At 37.6% G+C, this 25202-nt stretch overlaps 1 protein-coding gene across 1 annotated transcript in view; it reads left to right on the top strand.

Annotated features, from left to right (window-relative positions):
- NLK (nemo like kinase) overlaps positions 1-25202 on the top strand; it is a 169197-nt gene that overhangs the window by 106363 nt on the left and 37632 nt on the right. Inside the window, exon 3 of the mRNA XM_021704112.2 lies at positions 1564-1619. Coding sequence (XP_021559787.2) covers positions 1564-1619 — 56 coding nt within the window. The remainder of the gene's footprint in view (positions 1-1563; positions 1620-25202) is intronic.

Below are 25202 nucleotides of genomic sequence, written 5' to 3'. Positions count from 1 at the left end.
ACTTAAAACACAAATCAGCCATAATATGTAAATCTTATTTAGGTCCTGATTTAGACTAAAAAACTTTAAAAAAAGAAAAGAAAATTGGAAATTTCAGAATTGGATATTTGATGATATTAAAAAACAAAATTTTTAGACTTGATAATTATATATTTTTAGTTTTTCTCTTTGGGGCATCTGGGTGGCTCAGTGGGTTAAGTGTCCAACTCTTGATCTCAGGGTTATGAGTTCAAGCCCCACATTATTTAAAAATAAATGAAAGTTTTCATCTTTTACCAATACTTACTGATATATGGCTGAAATAAGTCTGGTATTTGCTTCAGAATTATATAGGGAGAATGGGGATATAGATGCAATAAGAATGGCTATTTGTAGATTACTAAGACTGGGTTTTGATTACATGAGCATTCTTGATACTATTCTATCCACTTTTATATGTTTGAAATTTTCCATAATAAAAATTTTTTTTCTTAAAAAAGCTAAAGATAGAAAATTTGAACTTGTACCACACAGTTTATTTCCTGTTAAATAACTTCTTCCATATTCTTTGACCCTCACATTTCTTATTAGATAGGTTCAGATTCTTAAGTGTGACATCATAGATGGGACTTTAAAGAATAGCTAGACAGCTGGTAGGGGAAGTAGGCCTATTTGTTACGTTTCAAAGGCAGAAGTAACTTTGTTAGTATTCTGCTTTTATAAAGGACTTGAATTTCAGATGCCTTAAAGTCTTCTTTCCACCCTGGTGACTTCCTTTTTTGTACTTGGAATAAAATCTAAAATGCTTAACAAAATTTAAAGAGATTTTATGTGATAATATCCCCTGCCTTCCTCTTCTACTTTATCCCAGTCTGTTTTCCTCCCACCCTGTCTGTTCCATAAGCACTGGCATTTCTGTTTCTAGAATTTGCCTGGTTCCTTCTTGCTTCAGTGCCTTTACAGTACCTACTCATTGCCTGACCAACTCCTATTCAGCCTTCAAGTCTTAGTGTTACTTCAGGGAAACTTTTTGTCCCCATTCCTCTTGACTTTTTCCCTTCAGATAATATACGTCCTAATTAGATAGTTGTGTAACTGCTTGTTTGTTTAATGCTTTCCTCTCTACTAGTCATGAGAGCAGGGATGGTGTCACTTTCGTTTATCAGTATAACCAGAGAGCCTACCACAGTGCCGGCCAGGGAGAATGTACTTGGTAAACATTTTTTGAACAGAGGAGTAGAGGAGTGAATGGTAGGTGTGTCTCCTCGTGCTCTTAGAGCAACACTGATTGTTAAAAATAGGGCTTTCAACACACTTTCCATGCAGCGGTCTGGCAGCATGTAGTAGAACCCAACTGCCCCTCTCATTTTAGTTTAGATAGAATTGTCTTTTACATAGTAAGTTTACAAACCCATCTTAATGTTTAGGACTGTTTCTTGACTGATACATTTAGTTAATCTCAGTGGGCAGTTGTAACTAAGCCATAAATAATTAAAGAGTTAATAGTATTACTTGCATTTATGTCATATTTTGCTTCCTTTTTAGTTCTCTAAATTTGACTTTTTTTTTTTTTCCTTTTCTCAGGTACTCTCTGCCCTTGACATACTCCAACCTCCACACATTGACTATTTTGAAGAAATGTATCCTAACCAGGGAATGTGAAAGAAGGGGACAATAATTTATTAATTTATTCTTCTAGCACCTTTTGGGGTTCATGCTTTAAGATGTATAAAATCTCATCCTTGCAGAGGTGGTTGAGTACCTGGAACCAGGTAATTTTGAAATCCCAAGTATCTGACAGAGAGCAATATTATCAATGTATCCTGAATTGTGATACCATAAAACAGGACTTTGAGCACATATTTTACTTAACCTGCACACAGCCTTATGAGATAGGTTATTACCATCCCCATTTTTGCAGATGAAACCAGTGAGGCAGCTATGTTGTATGGAACTCAAGAAAGTATTCTTGTTGCTATATAACAACTGCCTATCAGTTAAGAGGATAATACCGCCCCTTTTTTTCTACCACTTGGGGTAAGGTGAAAATTAAAGAGATAATGTAAGTCAAATCCCAAGTTCTTTGGAATAATGGTGATGGTGCTGATAATAGTCATTACTTACATAAGTTTTTATCAGATGCCAGGCACAATTCTAAGTTATTTACACATACGAGTTTAATCCCTATAACAACCATCTGGGAAAGATACTGTGACTGTTCTCATTTTACAGAAGAGGAAATTGAGGCACAAAAGATAAAAAAGACTTGACAAGATCACAGAGTTAGCAAGTATTGAGATTGAGGTTCAATTCCAGACGGTCTGACTCTGTGGTCTTTATTTCAACTCCTACATGATTCTCTCAGGATAGAGGCTTTAACATTATATTACTACTGTTAATATGTAAAAATAGTATGTTAGGTATCATGGATAATAAACTGTAAAATAATGCCTAGTATTAGCTCCTGGGACTATACATGAAAATAAAAAATTGAGACATAGGTTCGCCCTAGGCAAAGCAGCACCATTTACCATTCTGCATTTAACTGGGTAAAACTTTAAGTGAAAGACAGGGAGTCCTAAATCATTGGATTCAGTGAGCTCATGACAGTATATTCACTCTAGGCTTTTTATTAACACTAGGCCTGTGACATAGAATGGAAACCAATATGAAAGCAAGATAGTTTTTCAGACTTAGCAGTGAGATAAAAATCTCATTCTTACACAGGTGGTAGGTAATTCTATACTAGACAATTATCTTTGATAATTTCTTTAGTAACTGGGAACAATTAAGAGCTTCCCTAAGGGAAGGAGAATGGCTAAGCTGACTGGGGAATTGGGAAACGTTATAAGGTGATAGAATTGTCACTTATCAACACTGCTGGGATGTTGTGATCTGATAAACCTAAAGCTCTTGAATGCTGTAATCCTCGGTGATAGTTTAACCCACGAATCTTTCTGGAATTAGTAAAGGCTTAACTCAGTGGACTTGGGGTGCTCCAACCCTGCACTTTCCAGAGAAAGCTTCTGGCTGACAAGAGTGTCTTTCTATATTTGAGATCTTGGGCTTGGTCAGATGGTTCTTGACATACGGTTTTTTAAAAAGCACAGAATTACCCTAAGGATAGAAGAATTGAGAAAGTTCTTTTCTCCTCAACTATAGATCAGAAGTAACAACTGAGGAGAAGGCATTGATGATTCCATTTCATAGACTTCCTGAAAATTACCCAGGTTTTCACTGAAGAAGGGACTCGTGGGAGTGGGGCCATACTTGTGTCATTCATCAGAAGTAACTTCCGGGGCGCCTGGGTGGCTCAGTCATTAAGCGTCTGCCTTCGGCTCAGGTCATGATCCCAGGGTCCTGGGATCGAGCCCCACACTGGGGTCCCTGCTTGGCGGGAAGCCTGCTTCTCCCTCTCCCACTCCCCTGCTTGTGTTCCCTCTCTCACTGTGTCTCTCTCTGTCAAATAAATAAATGAAATCTTTAAAAAAAAAAAAAGAAGTAACTTCCTACACTTTGCCAGGAGTCACCTTTATCCTTTTAGTTGGCCAGAAAGGAACCTACATATTAGAAGGCATTCCTATGAATGTGTAATGCTATTTCTACCTATTTGGAAATGACGTTGCTGACAACAAACCTTGAAATTAGAAGAAATCTTTATTAAATAAGAATTTTATTGTATTATAGGTTGTGTCAGGGGTCCCCGAGATTACCCTCAGCTTCCATGATTTGCTGAAGTAACTCACAGGATCCAGGAAAGGTGTTCTACCATGGCTACAGTTTATTACAGCAAAATGATACAGATTAAATCAGCAAAGGAAAGCGGTGCATAAGGCAGAGTCCAGGAGAAACCAGGTACAAAGTTCCACTTGGCCTCCGGGTAGATTTGCACAGATCTTGCTTAATTTTCCCAGCAACAATGTATGACAACACAGATAAATTTTGTCAACCAGCGAGGCTCACCTGAGGTTTAGCGTCCAGGGTTTTTATTGGAGATCAGTCAGGTAGGCATAGAGCACCCACAGGGCTGACCTTAGCTACTCAAGTCTCTGGCCCTCCTCCTCTTTTCCCACCCACAGGTTACTCTAATACAGCTGGCCCAAGGCCCCAGGCAAACAAAACCGGGTATCACCATAAATCATACTGTTAGCATAAACTGTCTGATTTGACCAAAGCCCCAGGTATATTAAGACACTCTTATGAGGCAGGACATTGCAAGGGCTCAGAGGTTATTTCCCAGGAGTTGGTCCTGAGCCAGTCCTAAAGACTTTTGGAATGTGTAGGGTTTGGGGAACCTAGAGCTGCTGAGTTAACCCTTTATTGCACCTAGGCCATCTGTGAGGAAAGAATGTTTTCAAGTAAGATAATTGGTGAATATGTTTATATTTAATAACTGCCAGATATATTTAGATTCTCTTCACTGAACACTTAGCTAATTTATAATATTCATTTTCTGTCTCATAGTTCAAGCATGAATTGTTTATATCAGGCATTAATTTTGTATACTTGGGTTTGTCATTCCTTTAAAAACTTTGTGTGCTTCTATAATCTAGGAGTTCTCACTTATTATTAGTGACCGTAATTGGAGTCTGGGAGATCCTTGATTGATTATTATTTCAAATACTTGCAGAGGAGGGCGCCTGGGTGGCTCAGTTGGTTAAGCGACTGCCTTCGGCTCAGGTCATGATCCTGGAGTCCCGGGATCGAGTCCCGCATCAGGCTCCCTGCTCGGCAGGGAGCCTGCTTCTCCCTCTGGCCCTCCCCCCTCTCATGTGCTCTCTGTCTCTCTCATTCTCTCTGTCTCAAATAAATAAATAAAATCTTTAAAAAAAAAAAAAAAAAACACTTGCAGAGGAGAGGGAAAGTTAGCATCGTTATGGTTTAAAACTGTGAGTGGCATAGATAGTATAGTACCTGTTGGTGGCTGATTTCAGCCCATTTCATTAGTTAGCATTATGTTTCTATGAAATTCCTCTCCCCAAAATTGTTCATGAATGTTTAATTAAAAGTCTTTGCCATAAAATATTTGTAGAACCATCTGGTACACGGTTTACTTAAATGTTTTACTTTCTTATTTAATTTTTTTACCTTCAGGTTAAAAAATTGACACCTGTTGTAATTAGATAGCTGCAGGAGAGTCTTTCAAACCTAAACCTCAATTATTATTCTTTTCTGTTGTATAATTTTTAGCTATATATAGAATCATGCACAGAAAAAAGGTGTTTTCCACTGGTTGTGCTAAACACTGAATCCTTTTAACATAAAAAGGAATTGTTCCTATAGCTGCCCCAGGATTATAAACACTTTGTAGGAAGGCATGATTTAGCTTGGAGAACAGGATACTAAAAATTTGTGTTTTAGGATAGCTATTAAATGGAAATGTAAGAAATGCCTTAATTACATATAAGCTCTGCCTTTGGTGATTCTTTTAATACCCTAAATAGGAAGTTTTCTATGTCCTGTACTTTTTAATATAAATAAATTTGTTGTAGCCAAAGCAAAAACATTTTTCCCTCAGTTTCCCACTGAAAAATAAGAAAACTTACTACTAAAACATAAAAATATTGAAGATTAATAATATTTCAAGTTAGTACTTGATTTCAACTTAATGTATTATTCATCTGTGTTAGCAGCTCCCTCTGTAGTATCTCAAGAACATGGCATACACATTATACATGGTTTTAGACAGTGGCTTTTTTTTTTTTTAAATTGGAGGATTGTTGTGTCTTTGCAGATTTTAGAATGGATAATATTTTGAGTTTTAAATGTATGATCATGGAATTGTGCTTTGAAGAAACTTTTGAGGTCTGTTTGAGGCTCTGTCATTTTAGGTAAGTTCTAAGTATGTTGCTATTAGATCTAATGGATGTTCTAATAGTTGATAAAGGAATCAGTTCATAGGGTCAAAAATACATATTTATCTTATTATTTAAGTCGTTAAAGGAAGTAATCTTAAGTAACCTTCCATTATACATACAGTACCACATCATTGCACTTTTTTCTAAGATTTAAAAAATTGTGCTGTTATATTACATATGTAACTGTTAGTACAGAAACATTTTAAAATCTCTTTACACTGATATAATAGTTGGTATCATTTTAGAAAATCTGAGGTCTTTGAATGTTTTGATATAATCAGATGTACAATAAGAGTATAAGCATATAGTATCATGCAGTTAATCATACATTTTTTTCCCTGAAACTGTAATAAAATGATTACATCGGTGCCCGCCACCAATGGCTTGAGTTTTCAAAGACCATGCATCTTTAGATAGCTCCTTAAGCAACTTATAAAAAGACAGTATCTAGATTATAACTGTTTACAAATCTACCTACAGGGTGCAACAGATTTAGCAGGAGTCCAATATGGAAGGAGCAATAAATTCTACCCTGTTCTCTGTATATTGTAGCTTTTCTATTTTCATATTTTTAAAATCTAATGTATCAACCTGGAAAATATATTCCTTAATAATTAAGAAAAATTATTTTTTAACTGAACTTTTAGCTGTTAAGGGATTACATTATTCATTTTGCACTCTGAGTTTCTGTTTGGAAAACTGTATGAAAATACTTTGGCGCTTAGTCACTTTGAGCCTACTGAAATTTAACCCAAGAGAAACCAGCTGTAATTATTTGATTGAAAATCATTATTTATCATGCTTTAGTCAGGATTCTGAATTCTGTACATAAACATGCCTTTTCTACTGGGATGCCTGCTGGATTGGAAATAAAAATTTGGCCTGTCTTGGGAAAAGTTTACTTTTAACTTGAAACATAATGAAACATGATCTTAGTAGTAGTACAGGTTTTCTGTACTAGAAGCAGTTACAGCCTAAAACCAGTGGAAATGAGAAGTCTAATGGGTGACTGTGTGTCCCGGTATGTCAGGACTCCTGGATTTTACCTAATGTCCTGTATAATTATTAATAAGTTCCTCCTTTTACTTTCAGAAGTGTCCCTATAATAGGTTTGGCTTGTGCAGGCATTGTTTAAACAGGAATCTCTTGTCATAAAGGCAGCAAGGGAACCTCCATCCCCATTTTGACCACTTAGAGTCCTTGGTGAGCAGTAATGTAGTTTTGGGCTCCCCAGATGCAGTGGTTTAATTTTAATTGATAGTATTTGTATAGTATATTTTATAGCAACATTTTGTAATTTAAAGAATACACAATACATGATTATTTGGTGCTATGAAACAGCTCTATAGGGATGCCTGGGTGGCTCAGTCAGTTAAAAGTCTGCATTTAGCTTGGGTCATGATCCCAGGGTTCTGGGATAGAGTCCTGCGTCAGGCTCCGTGCTCAGTGGGGAACCTGCATCTCCCTCTGCCTCTCTCTCTCTCTCTGACACATGAATAAATGAAATCTTTAAAAAAAAAAAAAAAAATGAAAGAAACAGCTCTATAACCCTCAGGGAATCTTAGGAGTCCATGAATTGCTAAGAACAAACAAAATGAAATACATATATACATACGTAAGTGCACTCTTAACTCTCAATCAGACAGTACCAGCAAGGACCAGAAATCTACATCCTAGGAGCTTTGAAGAGTCCCATGTTGTTAGAATTTCCTCTTCATTTATTCTGTAAACATAAGCATCAACTATGTCACTAGAACCAGGAATTTTTTCTCTTTTGCTCACTGTTGTATTCCCAGCTTAGAACAGTGCCTAACATAGAGTAGGTGCTACATAAATGTTTGCTAAATGAGTAAGATAGTCTCTGCCCTCCAGGTGTAATCTAGTGGGGGATACAAGCCTATAAATAATAATTATAGGTTGGGAATCATAGAAACATAAAAGAATTAGCATATTCTGAGAGCATTAAGGGTCTGATTTTCACTCATTCCCATTTTAGCGTCCAAGGTGGATTACTTGAAAAGCATTTGATGATTTGAAACAAAAACAAAAACTGTTGCTTACCCACTGTCCACCAATTCTGGCTCCTTACCCCTGAAGCCTAAGGCAGAAACACCGAGAAAGGCAAAACAAAGGAAAAGTTAGCAGAACAATACACCTGAACTCCTGACTTTAATTGCCATTTAGTCAGTATCTAGTCTGCCTTATTTATTCATTCAGCCAAACATTTAGCACTACTTTGTACATAACATTATACTAATCTCTGTGGAAGGTACAAAGACGAATTGTACATTTGTTTAATTTTTTTTTCCATTTAATGTACCAGGCACTGTTCTAAATACCTGACTCTTATCTCCATTTTACAGATGAAGAAACTATAGCTCAGAGAGGTAAATAACTCATCCAAGGTCACTTAGAAATGACAGAGCTGGGATTTGAACCCATGTTCAAATCAAAGAGCACTGGACCAGGACTGCTCTTAACTCCCTGCTGCCTCTTAGTGCTTTCCTTAAAAAAAAAAAAAAATACAGTCTGAGGAATGAGATAAGATGTAAAGAAGAAACCTCCATATATATATATATATATATGGTAGGAAGTGCCAAAAGAATATGGGCAGGTAGTATGGAACTTGAAAAGAAGGAGAGATTGCTTCAGGCAGAAAAAAACAGTAAGACTTCATGAAGAAAATGACATTTCAGCTGAGTGTTGAAAGATGAGGAGGATGGATATTCCAGATGGAGAGACTAAGTATCAAGAGCACCTTTTAGGGAATGGCAGATCATCCATTTGGCTAGAGTTTAGCATGCATGGATAATGAGAAATTAAGCTAGTTGGAGCAAATCATGGAGGGCCTTGAATGTTAAACTAAGAAAATTCATCTTTATTCAGTAGGCATTTGAAGGCACAATGAGAGATTTTTGTGATGAGGAATGACAGAATCAGAAGTGTCCTTTATAAACTTAACAAAGAGTTTCTGTTTGGGCTGATGAGAATGTTCTAGAATTAGTGGTGATAGTTGCACAACATTGTGAATGTACATAATGCCACTGAATTTTACATGTTAAAATGGTAAATTTTATGTTTTGTGTAGAGGCCGCTTTTAGACAACAGGCTTGAGCAATGGAAACTTGATCAAGGTCAAAGGGCCCACAGCGACCACCTGGCTGAATACAGACAGGCCCACCAGGCAACCCACCTTAAGATATCCATTGGCCCTAACTGACCAATGGGCTACTTATAACCAGGCACAATTACCAAGAAAGGGAAAATTCCATACATCCCCATACTTCCTCACCTTCCCACTTTAAATAGAGCCCCTACTAACTGCTTCTGCAGACAGTCTTGTTTGCTGTCCAGCCCTGCCACTACCTTGCAGTGTATTCAATAAACTTATGTTTATTATTCTCCCTTGTTCTGCCTTGGGTGAATCTTTTCATTGCCCGCGCCACCGGCTTCTACCCGATCATTGTCCCACATGTGGGGGCCTGCATCTGATGGAGAGAGACACCACATTATGTTACATTTTACCACAACTAAAAAAGAAAAAACCCTTAAAAAGTATCCAACTCTTAGGGCTGAGAGGCAGCAACTGTTGTGCAGACCAAGAAGGTTGAGCAGAAGGATTTTTGGCAATTGATTGGGACCTCTTTAGCCATGTACTCAACAGCCTGGGCTTTGATGTTGATGGCTGGTTGGGTATTCACAGAGGCAGGACAAGAAAATGAAAAAACTGGGAGGGGGCTCCCTAGACCCTCACAGAATGGCTGGCCGCATTGATACAGAAGCAGTTAACATCAGAAGAGGACTTGGTGTACTCAGAGAAAGGAGAGGCGAGATCCAAAGACAGATGTTGGGGTGATAGCAAGCAAGCAAGAGTAGTAGTGTGGTTAGAATTTGGAGATCGTGTTCAAAGAAAGGAATTTGTAGTTAGAACAAGTTGTAATCATTTCAAGATAGAAAGTAGAGCCATGCTTTAAGGTAGATGAAGTAGAATAATAACAAAAGTCCTTAGAGTTCAGACAGTTGAGAAATTGAGAGAGAGAGATTCTTTACCCTGGTTGCACATGAAAATCACCTAAGGAGCTTTTTAAAAAAATACAAATGCTCAAACCCTACATTCTGATTTAATTGGAGTTTGGTCCTAGGTATCAATAAGAATTTTTTGAAAAGTTCTCCCCAGTGATCTGAATGTGCCCTCAGGGTTGGGATCCACTAGGCTAAAGCCACCAGAAAAATTATCAGCATGAATGTTGAAGTTACCAGTGACCACCTAAGGGACTTCAAATAGCAAATGTGAACCAGCTGTTTGTGTCATCTAGCTAAGATCTGGATTTTGTAAAGGCTGCTAGAAAAGACAAGGATAAGAGACTGTGGAATTAGTTTCTGGGGTTTTTGTTTGTTTGTTTGTTTTTTGAGGTCTCTTGAGCATTAGCAGTGGGACCAACCATAGCCTGGAAAAGGAGAGGAGACGGAAGCAGGTTACTCTGTCTCCACTTGTTAGCTCTTTACATCAAGACTGTTCCTCAGAATCATGTCAGTGTTCTTCATGTAATTATCATAAATGCTTTTTGATGACCAAATTAACTGATTGATCTACCAATCTTTAAAAACTTGAGGACATAATTCATCTTCTGTTTAGGCTTTAAGAAAGTTAAAATATATTCTATTTTAGGCAAAAAGTTCCAACTTTATTTTCATTCTGACACAACAGTGGAAAGGATTTAAAGTGAAGTATCAGAAGTTTAAGGCTATGTGTGTCTTTGACTTGGAGCCTTGAACTAATCACCCAAAATCTCTGCTTCATTCATTCTTTGACTTTTTAAACATGATTAAAAGAGATAATTACTTTATGTCCAATTCCATTCATTTAGCTGATTTTCCAGAGTGAGCATGAGCTAGGAATCAAGAATGTGCTGTTCCCTCAGGTAATTTCAGCTCCCATAGGCTTCCCTAGTGAGAGAATTTCACCAAACTGAGCATGATGCTGTTGAGAGAGGTAGTTTTATATAGTATGACCCCTTAACAGGAGCCAGCTGTTTCCTATGGGGTTCAGTCAAAGAAACGGCACTCTGCTTCAATGCCAAACACAATACTGTTGAATTTAATGTGAATTTGACATATTTGTCTCCAACATGGTATCTTCCCAGGTGATTTTTTGTGATACTCAGTGTTCATTTTATGCCTAACTTTAGAACTTTACCCTCAGGACAGAGGTACTAGCAGGTAGTATGAAGTATAATGGCCATTGTTGTTATCCTTAAGGGGTTCATGGTTCAATTGGGGATGATTGATGATTTTCAAATAATTACAATACTAGAGTAATCAGTTTAACACTAGAGATATTAACCAGATTTCCTTAAGCAGAAAAAAAACTGCTCTGCCCGTCTCTCCTTCCCAAAAAAGAGTTTGGAAGATTTATCTAGTACTTAAAGTTTTCATAGAATAAAATATTTTCTCTAGTCCTTCCTTGTACAAGCCATACAAGATCAATGATCTTATTAGTAGGATAAATTATATTTTCAGTAGTTCCAGTTGTATTTTTATTTTCCCACAGAGTTTTAGGAAGTATCTGATTTCGTGTTTATGGGTCCATGTAACTTTCTGCATAGCTGTTCTAATTAAATGGTGTGGAACAGTGCTAATAGGTGGCACATCTAAGTGTCTATTAGATCATTCATTACATAAATGTTAGAAAGTGGGCACTCTGAACAAATGAAAAAGGCAGATCTTTACATCTTTTTCAAGATATAATTGACATATAGCAAACTTTCTATCTTGACGGAGATAGACCCCTTTAAATGGACCACCATTTTATTTCATCTCTTCTTACTGCCATAAAAAGTGCTCAGACTTCTCTGATAGACCTCTCCTAGATTCTTTCTTCTTAGAGATTTTTGTTCTCTGTATATTTTGAGTCCTCCCTGCCCTTCATAACTGGTTCATTTTAATAACTTTGTCTGTTAAAATCCTTAACCAAAAATGAATTTCATTGGTGATGGGTAGTGCTGGGTAGGTAAGAAAGCATCTGTAGCTTGTCATATTGAGAGGCTTGTCTTCCCTTCAGAGCTGTTTGTGCTTGTTTATACCACTGATAGCAATCTCCTCTCAGGTTTTAATGACATCATTCTTGCAGCTTTACAATAGATCAGACTGGAGTAAATTGCTCTCAAATTCTGTTGGGCAGGAGGATATTTGAAACCAGATTGTCTGGACAGAGAAGTAAGTTTTTTAGACCCGTTAAGAAAGGTTGGTGGGTCTAATTTGAAGGCTCACTGTCCTTAGAGAAAGTATTAAGATTTGTTATAATGACAGTAAGAAGCATTTTATATGATTGATATGTGCATTTATCCTCTGAATGGATTAAGAGGTGATTGAAGAATTTGCCCTTTCTCTTCGTGAATTAAAAAAACTAGAGAAGTAAAATGTTTCTAATCTAGGCGAAGGCTCTTCTTTCAAATATCTTTTTTAATATTTAGAAAAAATAGTGACTACTCCAATCATTTCTTTTGGTGTCTGTTTCTGGGCTCTTAGTCTTTATTTTTTTGTGTATGTGCCTTTGCTTTGGAGGGTTATGATGGTGGGAAATTAGTAATCACCAAACTCTGCCATCTCCACAGAGCTTGCCTTTGCCTTCTTCAGGACATTTTGGAAAGAAGAGAGCTGAGGTTTGAAGTAATCTCTTTTTCTCTAGGATGCTCTTTCTGTTTTATTGCATGTGTGTTCATAGCTTTAGTGACAAGGAATCAGCCAACAGAACCTTCTGGGCTATGACAGAGTATGTAGAATGAAGTATGTATTATGTATCTTTCCAGTGATTTTCCCTTTTTTCCTGGTGATAGAATTGATTTTTTTAATTAGTTTTCAAATTGCAAATTAAAGGTAGTTTTAATTTTTAAGTTTTTTACATTCTATATACAACAGATTAATTACCTTAAAAAATAAAAGGAATTTGCCATTGCCTGGGAAAGAGATTGTTGTATTCAAACATTTTAACAACATGACCTTTTATTCCATTGATTTCTATAGAGAAGCACAGGCATGCTTCAGAAAAGGTCAGTGATTCTAATTGAAGCACACACTGATTTTTTTTCCTAGTTGCAAAGGCGCCCATGCTTTTTGTTGCAAAGAAGATGATGAGATTTAGGGCTGACCATTTGTTACAAGAGAAAGTAATTCTCTCTGTGATGCATTGCTGTTTTTCTTCCACATGGAAAGCATTGTTTGAAATCAACAATATCCATAAACCAGATTTTCATTATCCATGCTATTTAATGCCCTCATTTTTATTTCAGAGGCAGTTACATATCTGAGATCTAGGTTGAAATTTCCCTCCTCTATGGACCTGATTTTGGGGGAAAAAAAGATGTGAGTCTATTAAAAGTCTCACATACTTATGGTTGTGAGATTTTCTTCTTTCAAATAGAAATAGCAAGATTTCAGAATTAATGCTTAATGTGGGTTTAAGCATGTTTTCACTGTCATTCTTGGACTTTTCATTTAAGAGAAGTCATGGCTGGAGGAGCCAGACATGATAATCCGCATATTATAATTTATTAAACCACAAATTCGCTGTGTCCTTTTGGAGAAATCACCTGACTCATATTTGTTCCAGCATGTATCACACAAAGATAAGGACTCTAAAAAAAAAGATTGTAGAACTTTTGACCAATATGACACCTACTTGATAAATATTTAATACCGCAAGATTTTTTTGGTCTGGCTTAGTGTTGGTTTTTGTCCAGTATGCAACTGGAAGAAAGAATGATCCAGTTTTCATTATCTGAAGTCAGTAAAGACTGTTTAAGGATTAAAATTGTGTTTGCAAAGCTTTCTGTCCATATTCATTCTGTAGGAAATAATTTGATACAACAAATTCTCCATTTTCTTCTCCCAATCCAGCTAAACCAGTTAAATACCCTTATTTTGCTATCATATCATTAATAATTTTCCATACAAAATCAATTGCTCATTGCACATAAAACATTAAATGTGTTCACTTGAGCAGGCAGGTCAAACCACTGTAGTTCTGAACTGCAGATGGCATAGAGTTTTTGAACCTGATAAATAGTCTTTTACATAAGACCATATCACAGATTTTCACATTTATACGCAACTTGAGCTGTCCAGGATGATTAGCTCTCCATTATTAAACTGTTCATTTAGCAGTGCTTTTTTATGACATATTTGCACAACACCTTAGCATTAGTAAACATTCCTAATAGCTTATAAATTGCCCCAGTATTTACTGATAATAGAAGCTGTGTAATGAATCGGTTTTATTCTTTATCTTTTGTCTGAGAGGTGGGAATGATCTAAGTCAGAGACTGTTTGGCAGGCCTGAATATGGGAATGTGGAATATTGACCTTCATCCCATATACTTGTTATATTTGGAAACTGACTAGAGAATGTCTCCATTTCTTCCCCCTACAAAGCTTTGATGGCTCCCTCAATACTAGATACTAGAGCCTAAATTGATATTCTTGATATTAGAGCACTCTAAAATCAGTCTCCTTCTCCATTCTTCTGCCTGCCGGACATCATCCTTTAGTTCTGCTGCCGGACAGTAGCAGTCTTGAGTTTAATTACTTACTATCACATCATGAAATAACAACAGGGGTCCTCATCCTCTGTTTATTTCAGGGCCTACCTAGTCAGCATTCTAGCTTGACGTAATAGAAAATCTGTTGTAGGGGCGCCTGAGTGGCTCAGTCGTTAAGCGTCTGCCTTCGGCTCAGGTCATGGTCCCAGGGTCCTGGGATCGAGCCCCGCATCGGGCTCCCTGCTCTGCGGGGAGCCTGCTTCTCCCTCTTCCACTCCCTCTGCTTGCGTTCCCTCTTTCACTGTGTCTCTCTCTGTCAAATAAATAAAATCTTTAAAAAAAAAAAAAGAAAAGAAAATCTGTTGTAGTGGCAAAGAGCATGGAGTCTGGAGCCAGACTACCTAGATTTTAATTCCAGCTTTGCCTCTTACTACCTATGTAACTTTGTGATCTTATTACCTGTTACCTCTCTGTGCCTCAATTTCCTGGTTAATAAAACGAGAATAATAATGGCACCTACCTCATAGAGTTATTTTGAGGATTAGATTGGTATAGATTAACAGACTGACTTAGAACAGTGCCTGGCAATTAATAAGTGCTATAAAAGTAGTAGGGGAAGGCCTTATAGAAGAGCTAGAACTTACTGAAGCTGAAAGACGGTAGGAATTCCTATGAATTTTCTGATGCAAACAAAATGTGTCAGGCCGACTACTAACTACCTACAGATGGCATTAGCAAGTACCTGTCACAAACAAGTGGACGTTCATAATGGCCTATCATTAACAAACATAGCCTGTTTTTAGAGAGAATTTTTATTTTTTAAATAAGCTGTGAACTGTTAATGAGGAGTGGGTTGTAAACCTCAGTACCTCATGTTTACTTACCTGGTCTCCTCTTCCCACGTACAACTCACTGGCACCTCCAAGACTTCCATCCAGACTGAATCCGTATGTGTTTCTTAGTGCTTTCTCCAGTAACTCTCCCAAACCTTTCCTATTAATTAGAAAGATAGGACATAATTTCCTCCTTCAGCCCACCGTCCCAAGAACCATTCCCTTTCTTATGCCCCATGGTTACGTCTTCTAGTAGTGTCCCTTCCTGCCTGCATACAGATTACCCAGGCTTTAGTTTATTAGCAAATCCTGAGGTTGTTTTAAAGAACTGTTTAAAATTCCAACTCACAGTTGGAATTTTTTTCCCTCTCCTTTGAAGAGAATCACTATAGATAGAGCAACTTATTCACACCAGCTCTCTGAAACACCTGTGTTCCAGGTGAAGCAAAAAAAAGGCTTGAATCTAGTCTTTTCACCTCTCCATTAAAAAATAAATATGTCTCTAAAACTTCCCAGCTGTGGGAATGAAATGCTGTCAGGCCTCCCAACTATTATTGGATCACAACAAAGCCACACCTAATTTGAGCTGTTGAGAAGCCTTATAACCCCATTGTCCTTTTCCTGAACTGCTTAACCTTCTGGTTAACCTTCTGATTATTAGCCTCTTGACATATTTAATTCAGGTGTGGGAATTTAGGGAGACTCATAGGACCATTTATTTGATCTTTTTTGTATATCCCACTGTTCTGACTTTATTTCTATTTTTTAAGGTTGGTAGATACTAGGAGGCATGTATTACATGGAGACCCAGAGGTTTCAGAAGCCACTAAATATATCAAACCTGCCTTAATTGGAGGATGTGGGGAAGCAGTGGGGCTTTTAGTCACTTCATAGACCAGCTGAGTCTCCTGCTACCAACTCAATTTATCTGAGAGCAGTACTTCAGGGAACTACAATAGAGCACACTAGCACAAATCTGTATTTTAGCCAGATGAAATTTATTTATGTACTACTTAGTATATCGGTTTGCTCTCTGCATACTATATGAATATCATTATTAAATATTAAGAGCACTGATTTGTGCGGTTGGTAATGGATTTAATAATTATATGTTTAATTGATAGTCTTTTCCTTTTACTGATACATCACTTAAAGGTGGTGGGAGAGGGCGCCTGGGTGGCTCAGTTGGTTGAGCGACTGCCTTCGGCTCAGGTCATGATCCTGGAGTCCCGGGATCAAGTCCCACATCGAGCTCCCTGCTCAGCAGGGAGTCTGCTTCTCCCTCTGACCCTCCCCACTCTCATGTGCTCTCTCTCTCTCTCTCTCTCATTCTCTCTCTCAAATAAATAAATAAAATCTTTAAAAAAAAAAAAAAAGGTGGGAGAACCAGATGGTAGAAAATAGGATTAGGTTGAAGTGGCTTTTTTCCAAAGGAAGTACGTTATCCATGAGCTGAGCAGTTTTGTTTTGCATGTGTTTGTTTTTATTGTTTTGGATATGTAGAATACTAATCAGTTACTAATTTTTACCACCCTGAGCTCAAGACGGAGAAACCCATTAGGTTACTAGAAGCCCTTTACCAGAACCAGGGTCCCTGTGTGGAGGTTCTCAAAAGTCTCACAGAGGTTAGCACTTCTATAATTGTTCCCTTGAGTTTCCAATCTGTCCAAAACCAACCCTAGGTCTCTCTCAAAAATAATATGCCCTGTAGAAAACTTTTCTTGATCTAAAAAGGGTTTTATGTCCTAATATGAAGGAATGTGACTATCATTGACGTACTGTTTGGTGCCAAAAAGAACCACAAGGCCCCATTTAATAAGTAAGTAAAATTTTCTTCTTTAGCAATGATAGCCTTTAGAGGTTGCCTTAATCTTTCCTTTTACGATCAGTAACTTAAAGGATCTTTTTAAACTGTTGCCTATTTTGTGTTTTTTTGTACTTGCCTTCTTTTGGCTTTTTCTTCAGGGAGGGGGAAATGTTGGGAAAAATAAGAACACAGTCATACATTTTGGCAAAAGAATGGACTTTGATATTGGGCATTCCTGAGTTCATATCCTTATTTCCCCTCCTCCCATTAGCTTTTTGACCTTCAAAAAGTTACTTGTTACTCTTCCTTGAGCCTCAGTTTTCTCTGTGATAAATGGAGATATTTTTCTTTGAAGGACTGTTGCAAGGAATAAGTGAATTTGTGTACGTGGTACATTTGGCACAGTGCCTGGCTTATTGATATTTAATAAATTCAGTACCCTTCCTCTCTCCCATCACAATGATGATGGTAGCAGCTAACAAGTAATCCTTGTTCCCTATGTCCCAGGCATTTATATATGATTCACACACAACATCTAAACCCTGGCAGTAACCCTGTGTGGTAGATATCATTGTGCCTATTTTATAAACACAGAAACTCAGAGAAGTTGTTTAACTTGCGCAATGTAATCAAGCTAGTAAGTAGCAGTTGAGATTTTTAACCTGGCCTTTCATTCTAAAGCCTACACCACACTGCCTCCCACTGCCTAAATTCGTTTAACTCCTCATATTTAAAACCAGCTCCTTGGTCTTTGCTTCTGAGGTAGAATTATTTTCTTCGCCATTTTCCCCGAAGTTTACTTTATCTTTTGAAAGACAGAGCACAAGTTAAGAACAAAGGCCAGGATCTTGCATTTGCTCTGCTGCATACTAGCTATGACCTTTGGTTGGTTCCTTTACCTCTCTAAACCTCTTGGCTTGTTTGTATAATGGAACCAGAATAGTACTTCTTAGAGTAATTAACAGTACATGAGGCTAAGTAAATTTAAAGCTAGGTGCTTAATTTATAGAAAAGTCTCAGTAAATATCAGCACTTTTTTTTTTTAAAGATTTTATTCATTTCAGACACAGATACAGAGAGAGCATGAGCAGGGGGAGAGGCAGAGGGAGAGGGAGAAGCGGGCTCCACGCTGAGCCAGGAACCTGATGTGGGGCTCGATCCCAGGACCCTGGGATCATGACCTGAGCCGAAGGCAGACGCTTAACCATCTGAGCCACCCAGGCGCCCCTATCAGCACTTTTTTTGTCAGTAAATATTTTTCTTTTCCAGTCAAGCTTCTGTGGCCATGTACAGTACATTAAAATCTTTCTGCTCCCTTGTTTTCTGTACTTGATTTTTACGTATCAATCTCAGTCTTTTCTAACCTCTTGAATGTTGCCTTGCCTTCATCCATCTTTTTTCACTGTTTTGTCATTGAGTTAGCATGCTCTCTACACCCACTTGGTGCCCAGTCAGTATTTATGGATGCTAATGATGATGGTTACACAAAGATGGTGCTGGCACCAGCCCTGCAGCCTCTAAGACTGCTTTGAATAATCATGACTTCCTAAAAACAGAAAAGGAGTCATTCATCTTACTCATAATTGAAGGTCAGAATCTGGTGTCAGCATTTGTTTCTGTGGTGATTGTGTAGCTTTTTCTGCAGAATTACCTTTGACGGAGTAATCAGGTTTTCTGGCATGGGGCTGATTATGATACATTCTTACATTACTTCCTAAAAATAGATGCAGCATCCTAGAGGTGAGTTAAGCAAATACTGATCATAGTACAGATTTGTTTTAATTGGAGGAAGGGGTCAGGGGAGGCTTACCATTGAGGGTATGGTGGGCTGCCAGGCTCTAGATAGTTTCCTAGTCCTCTTGCCCATAATCATTTTTGCATCAAAGAAAATTGTGCAAAACTGGTTTTAATCTTAAATACTTCTCTTTTCTCTGACTTTCCGGTATCTCTAATATAGTCCCACCTCATTTCTTTGATCCTTAGAAGATTCCTTTTTTTTTTTTTTTGCTTTTTTTCCTGCTTCAGTCTCTGTCCTTCATGAACACATTTTCATCCTCAGCAACTTTTGTAGAATTCTAGCAGGGCGTCCTGCGTACTATATTTGGGCACTATGCACTAAAAATTCTGCTAATGACACTGATGTGCATTATTCTAAAGAATGTCATGATGTTAAGTTTGAATTTATAACTCATTAATGGTGATGTGCTTCCATAATTTCAATATCCAGGTTTTTTAAATTAAAAAAGGAAAGAAATGAAAAAACTTTTAATAAAAAAAAGAAAAATTTTGTGCAAAGAAAAGGAAGATTGTGACTAAAAGCAGGATCGATAAAAAATCTGTCTATGGCAGACTTCATTTAGTAGAAAGTACAAATTATTTCTTACTGTATCTAATGATTCCCAAACTTATATTCTCAACTTAGACCTCCCACCAAAGGACTGTCCTATATTTCCAGCAATCTCTAGTGAAGGCTTTTTTTTTTTCTTCCCATTTTCTTGTCAAGAGCTGCTAGCTCAACCCTCTACCCCACCACACACAATATGTTAGCTGGGAGTCCCTATTATTTTTATATTTATATATTTATGAATAATAGGCTGACATATGCACACATATGCTAATTTTTTAAGTTCTCATATATTTAAAGAGGATAGGGAACATGAAGCTATTTCAAGAAGCTATTTCAAGTAAGCATATATGATTCATAAGTACAAGGAAATGTTTGTTAACATCAATTTTAGCTTTATAATTTGACTAAAGAAAGGTAAAAGTAAGATTTGAAGGAAGTGGAATACTCAGGAGGTAGAAAGAGACAGAGGCAAAGAATGTGAGGTAGAAAAACTCATCTCTGATTTTTTAACTTTTGTCTTCTTTTTCTGTTGTTGGCAAAAGGAGCATCATTATTTAACCTGTCACCCTGACATTCCTCACCCCCAGTCTAGATCTGACATGGGAATAGTCCCAGATTGTTATGAGGATTAAATGAGAGGACCTATGTTAAAAATGGCATATAAGTAGGCTCAAAAATACTTTTCAGGGGACGCCTGGGTGGCTCAGTCGGTTAAGCGGCTGCCTTCGGCCTGGGTCATGATCCCAGCGTCCTGGGATCGAGTCCCACATCGGGCTCCTTGCTCAGCGGGGAGCCTGCTTCTCTCTCTCTCTCCCTCTGCTTGTGCTCTGTCAAATAAATAAAATCTTAAAAAAAAAAAAAAAAAAATACTTTTCAGAAAACTGAAATAATCCCTTAGCAAATTGTGGGGTTATTTCTTATTTGAGGCTGTGACCTACTAGTGACAGAACTAAGACTAATTCAGGTGCTAGAAGAAATGAATAAGAGTACTTGTGTGGATTTGGGCAATTACTTCAGACATCTTCGGATTCAGTTCCTTCCAAAAGGAAAGACTCAAATTCAAAAAGAGAACAATTAGTTCTTTATAATAGCCTGTGACTTGTGTTGTGAGAATTCTTTGAGATAATTCAAAGTGCTTAGAATGTGCCTGGTGCATAGTAAGAACTCAGTAAGTGTTAATTGCTTTTATTTTTATTATTTCTCATGTTTTAAAAAAAAATTTTTTTAGGTGAACCATTTTAAGGAAACCAAATGTATGTGTTTTTACAGATAGAGGTAAATTGCCAATTAGAATGTGCATCTAATTAAGAAATCCAGTAGCAGCTGAAGAAATCTTGATGGTTTTCTCACATTTTTTTAAGATTATATATATATTTTTTTAAAGATTTTATTTATTTATTTGACAGAGAGAGACACAGCGAGAAAGGAAATACAAGCAGGGGGAGTGGGAGAGGGAGAAGCAGGCTTCCCGCAGAGCGGGGAGCCCGATGCGGGGCTCGATCCCAGGACCCTGGGACCATGACCTGAGCCGAAGGCAGACGCTTAACGACTGAGCCACCCAGGCGCCCCTAAGATTATATTTTTAAGCAATCTCTACATCCAGTGTGGGGCTCGAACTTAAAACCCCAAGATCAAGAGCCACATGCTCTACTGACTGAGCCAACCAGACACCCTGGTTTTCTTACATGTTTAAAGGTCTAAATCTCTGTAGTTATTGGAATTTAGCAGTCCTAATAATTTAGAGATTTATTTCTTTAAAAGAATATCTGTTGGTTGGACTACCTTGTTTCTCTTATTTCTGTTGGCTGTGTGATGGCAAGTCTGGCATATTCAATTGCAAAGCAGTGCCTAAAGGGCTTTATGAGATTAACAGAGATTAATCTTTGAGCAAATCTATTGTAATTATTTGTTTAATTGTCCATCTCCCTTGTTAGACTATAAAGTCAGCGAAGGCAGTGACATTCTTGCACACCATTGAATTTTCAGTGCCTAGAACAGTGCCTGGCACATGCTCCTATTCAGAATATTTGTTGAAGAATAGAGAGTGACTTCCCATTTGAAAACACATGGCAAGGGAGGGATTCTAAAAGATGCATCATGTATTGTAGTATTGAATTTCTGATTTTTGTTTGAAACCTGGTTTTGCAACAGTGCAAGTAATGGCATTCTCATGAATTTCATTTCCTCTCTTAATAGTAAACAAAGTGAAGGAAAATTTTGTGGAAAAGGTCAGACTGCAGAATCATTACAACCTAGGTTTGAATCCAAGCTCTGTGTCAACAGCTTAAGCTCTCCCAGCCTCAGTGTGCTCATCTCTTAAATAGGGATAGTTTCAAGTTAGGTATTGTGAGAATTAAATGAGGTGACATAAAAAATGGCACATAGAAGCTTCAACAAAAAGTTAGGTTCCTTTCTCCTTTTCTTCTCCTCATAGCACATAATTAAAAGTAATTCGGGGGCGCCTGGCTGACTCAGTCGGCAGAGAATGGGACTCTTGATCTCGGGGTTGTAAATTCAAGCTCTATGTTGGGTGTAGAGATTACTTAAAAATAAAATTAAAAAAAAGGTAATTCAGCTTTTCTTTATTTCAAAGTAATCTGCATACTATGATGATATTTGGGTAAGAAATGGGAATGGTAGTAGGCAGGCTCCTATGGGAAACAGGTTGGTTAGACCAGAAATTGGGAAGCCAAAGGTAGTTCTAGCATTTTTTCTGACTGGGAATGTGACTTGGGGTAAATCACCTAACCTCCCTGGCCTGAGTTTGTTTCTATTAAGTGATAGCCCCCAGTGACGAATAATATTTGAGAAAGCATCAAAAGCACTGTTTTCTACCCCGTTAAAAATAAGTTTCTAGAATGTCAACATTAGCAAGAATAACAAGATTGGCAACAAAAAGGTCTTTAAAACAACATGGAAACACTGTTGTTTGTCTTGGGCACCTGAGGCATCAGAGCTGCCCCCCACCCCCCCCCCGAATTTATAATTCTTAATTTGCATCGTTCGTTTTTCTGAAGCAAATCAGTACATTTAGAAATCCATATTTTGTGGAGCTACTTAACTAATTGCTGCAATCAGCAGCAATTTATTTTATAACAGGGCTGTTCAGATCACTCTCAGGTTGGCATACCGTGCAGTGTTTTTTATGATCCTAGTTTTAATGATGAGTTTTAATAGGGGAAAATGGTTAATCTATTAATATTCTCCTGAAAACCCTAACTTTAATCCTATATTTTCTCTTTACCCAAAGGTAACTTAAACGGCCATAGCAAAGTCATTGACCCAGTGGGTACACCAGCTGTTGGAGAGGCTGTCCCATTTAGAAGGACCTAGAGAGGAAAAGCATACCCTGTTTTCCCTCTTGTTTGGAGACCCTCATTAAATTACTCAGAAACAATCATCAGATAGCTGCTGTTCAAGTTAATGGCACCTCTGAGTCCCTGTCAAGAGAGCTTTATTTAATGCGCAACAGACCTGGAGTGATGCAGGTGCTTTTTCGGGCCCTCATTTAATTTAAGCTGCTTTAGTTGGCATGGCAACTAGTTGAGACATCTGGGAGACATTATGCTGGGGATTGAGACTTCAGAGGATTTCTGCTGGAGCAAAGCAGAAACCTTATCATAAAGTGGTGTGTGTTGCTTCTAAATTTCTGAAGCTATAATATTGTTAAATCTTCAAATTCAGGAATTGTATTGTACAGAGAAATCAAGTTTTTAAAGGTTTGGCCTGTTTGTTGGCTTGTTTTCTGTGAAGAAAAAACCCTTTTATTTGTGGAGTGAAAAATGTATTTCCCCTGAAGAGTTTACTTTGTTAAACTAAAACTTGATAAAACTTAATTCTCTGCAGAATTGTCATTTTAATCACTTTATAAAAATAATACATTTAAAATCTTTCAGTCTTCTGTGTTTAAAATATTTTAGAGGAGGGACACCTGGGTGGCTCAGTCGGTTAAGCGTCTGCCTTCGGCTCAGGTCATGATCCCAGAGTCCTGGGATCAAGTCCCACATCGGGCTCTTTGCTCAGTGTGAAGCCTGCTTCTCCCTCTGCCCCTCCCCCCCCCATGCCCTCCCTCTCTCTCTCTGTCTCTCTCTCTCTGACAAATAAATAAAATCTTTAAAAATAAATAAATAATAACTCAGTGTTAATAAATCAAAATAATTAAATACGGGGAAAAAAATAAATAAATAAAATATTTTAGAGGAGAGGAAAGCCCCTCTGCACAGAGGTAATAAACAAAATGGTAAAGGTGGACAGGGGCTCTATGTGGTTTTGCCCTGGACTTTCTGGTTAATTTAAAAGTTTATCAACCTACCCCCATTCAATTTTTTTTTTCATTTTTATTAAGTTTTTTATTTTAATTCCAATATAGGTAACATACCGTGCTATATTAGTTTCAGGTGTACAATATAGAGATTCAACAATTCTCTACATCACTCAGTGCTCTGTCTCATTCTCTTTTTAAGTCAGCTTATCATCTTAAGCAGAGGTATGAAAGTCGCACTCTCCTTTCTTAAGTATTACAACAGGCAATTGAATAAAAGGTTTTTCAGACTCACAGATCCTGAGGACAGTGACATGATAATCTAGTCATTTGTGTTTAGCAGGGGGAATACCCGCTGGTTTATATTTTATGAGAAATTATGCACATATGTATGTGGTCTTAGTAGAGAAGAATTGACTTTACCGTTTGAAATCATGCTTTATATTCATTTTCAATACCTTGCTTTTCATTTTGATACCTGATATACTTTTCTCTGTGTTAGGGTTAAACCATATGAAATTATATATTATTTTTGTTGGTCAGTAATGGTCCAGTATTGTCAGTTCAGATCCAATAGATTGAGGGTGAACAACACCCTGATCTGGAAATACATGTTTTGTAATGCTAAATGAAATGTACGAATTTTTTTCTGAAATGAATAATTTTTTAAAAATTTTATTTATTTATTTGACAGAGTGAGAGACAGTGAGAGAAGGAACACAAGCAGGGGGAGTGGGAGAGGGAGAAGCAGGCTTCCCGCCGAGCAGGGAACCCGATGCGGGGCTCGATCCCAGGACCCTGGGATCATGACCTGAGCCGAAGGCAGACACTTAACGACTGAGCCACCCAGGTGCCCCTGAAATGAATAATTATTTATAAAATAATCTGGTTGTAGAACCTTAACCATTCCAGCCAGACAATGTTTTCCTTTTCCCCTTTCTTTGAAAATGTAGTCTCTGTTAGAAGAAAGCATATGACATTATTTTATACTTTTCTCTGTTTTTGGCTTCTGTGTCGTTTATTCCTTTTATAAGTCAAAGCAAAATTTTTCAAGTGCCAGCAATATGAATTCAACCCGATAACTTGAAAATTAAGATGTTTTCTCTCTGCTACTTGCATGCATACCAACTGTCACTACTAACAGTAAAGATTCTGGCATCACAACTTGGCTACCCATTTTGCAGATATGAAAGGTAGAATAGAATATAACCTGCTTTTCACTTCCATGCAAGAACTTTTCAGTCCTTGCAGGAACAAAAAGTTATCAGACTCATCAGACATGACTGACAGCCCATACAGATAAGTGCATCATACTGTCTTTAGGAATTTTTTTTTTCTGAGTAAAGTCTCAAGTTAACAACCCTTAATACGGTGATGGCAGTTGTAAAGTTTTTTTGTTTTTGTTGCTGTTGTTTATGTATAATGTTTCTGTTTTTGGTCCTTTGAGATTTTGGAACCAACTCAAAAATATTGGGACTTCTGGGGCGCCTGGGTGGCTCAGTCGTTAAGTGTCTGCCTTCGGCTCAGGTCATGATCCCAGGGTCCTGGGATCGAGCCCCGCATCGGGCTCCCTGCTCGGC

This window comes from Neomonachus schauinslandi, chromosome 15 (genome assembly GCF_002201575.2).
Source record: "Neomonachus schauinslandi chromosome 15, ASM220157v2, whole genome shotgun sequence".
Taxonomy (NCBI): Eukaryota; Metazoa; Chordata; class Mammalia; order Carnivora; family Phocidae; genus Neomonachus; species Neomonachus schauinslandi.
Note: the sequence above shows the minus strand (reverse complement) of the source record. Positions and strands in the feature narration are given on the sequence as shown.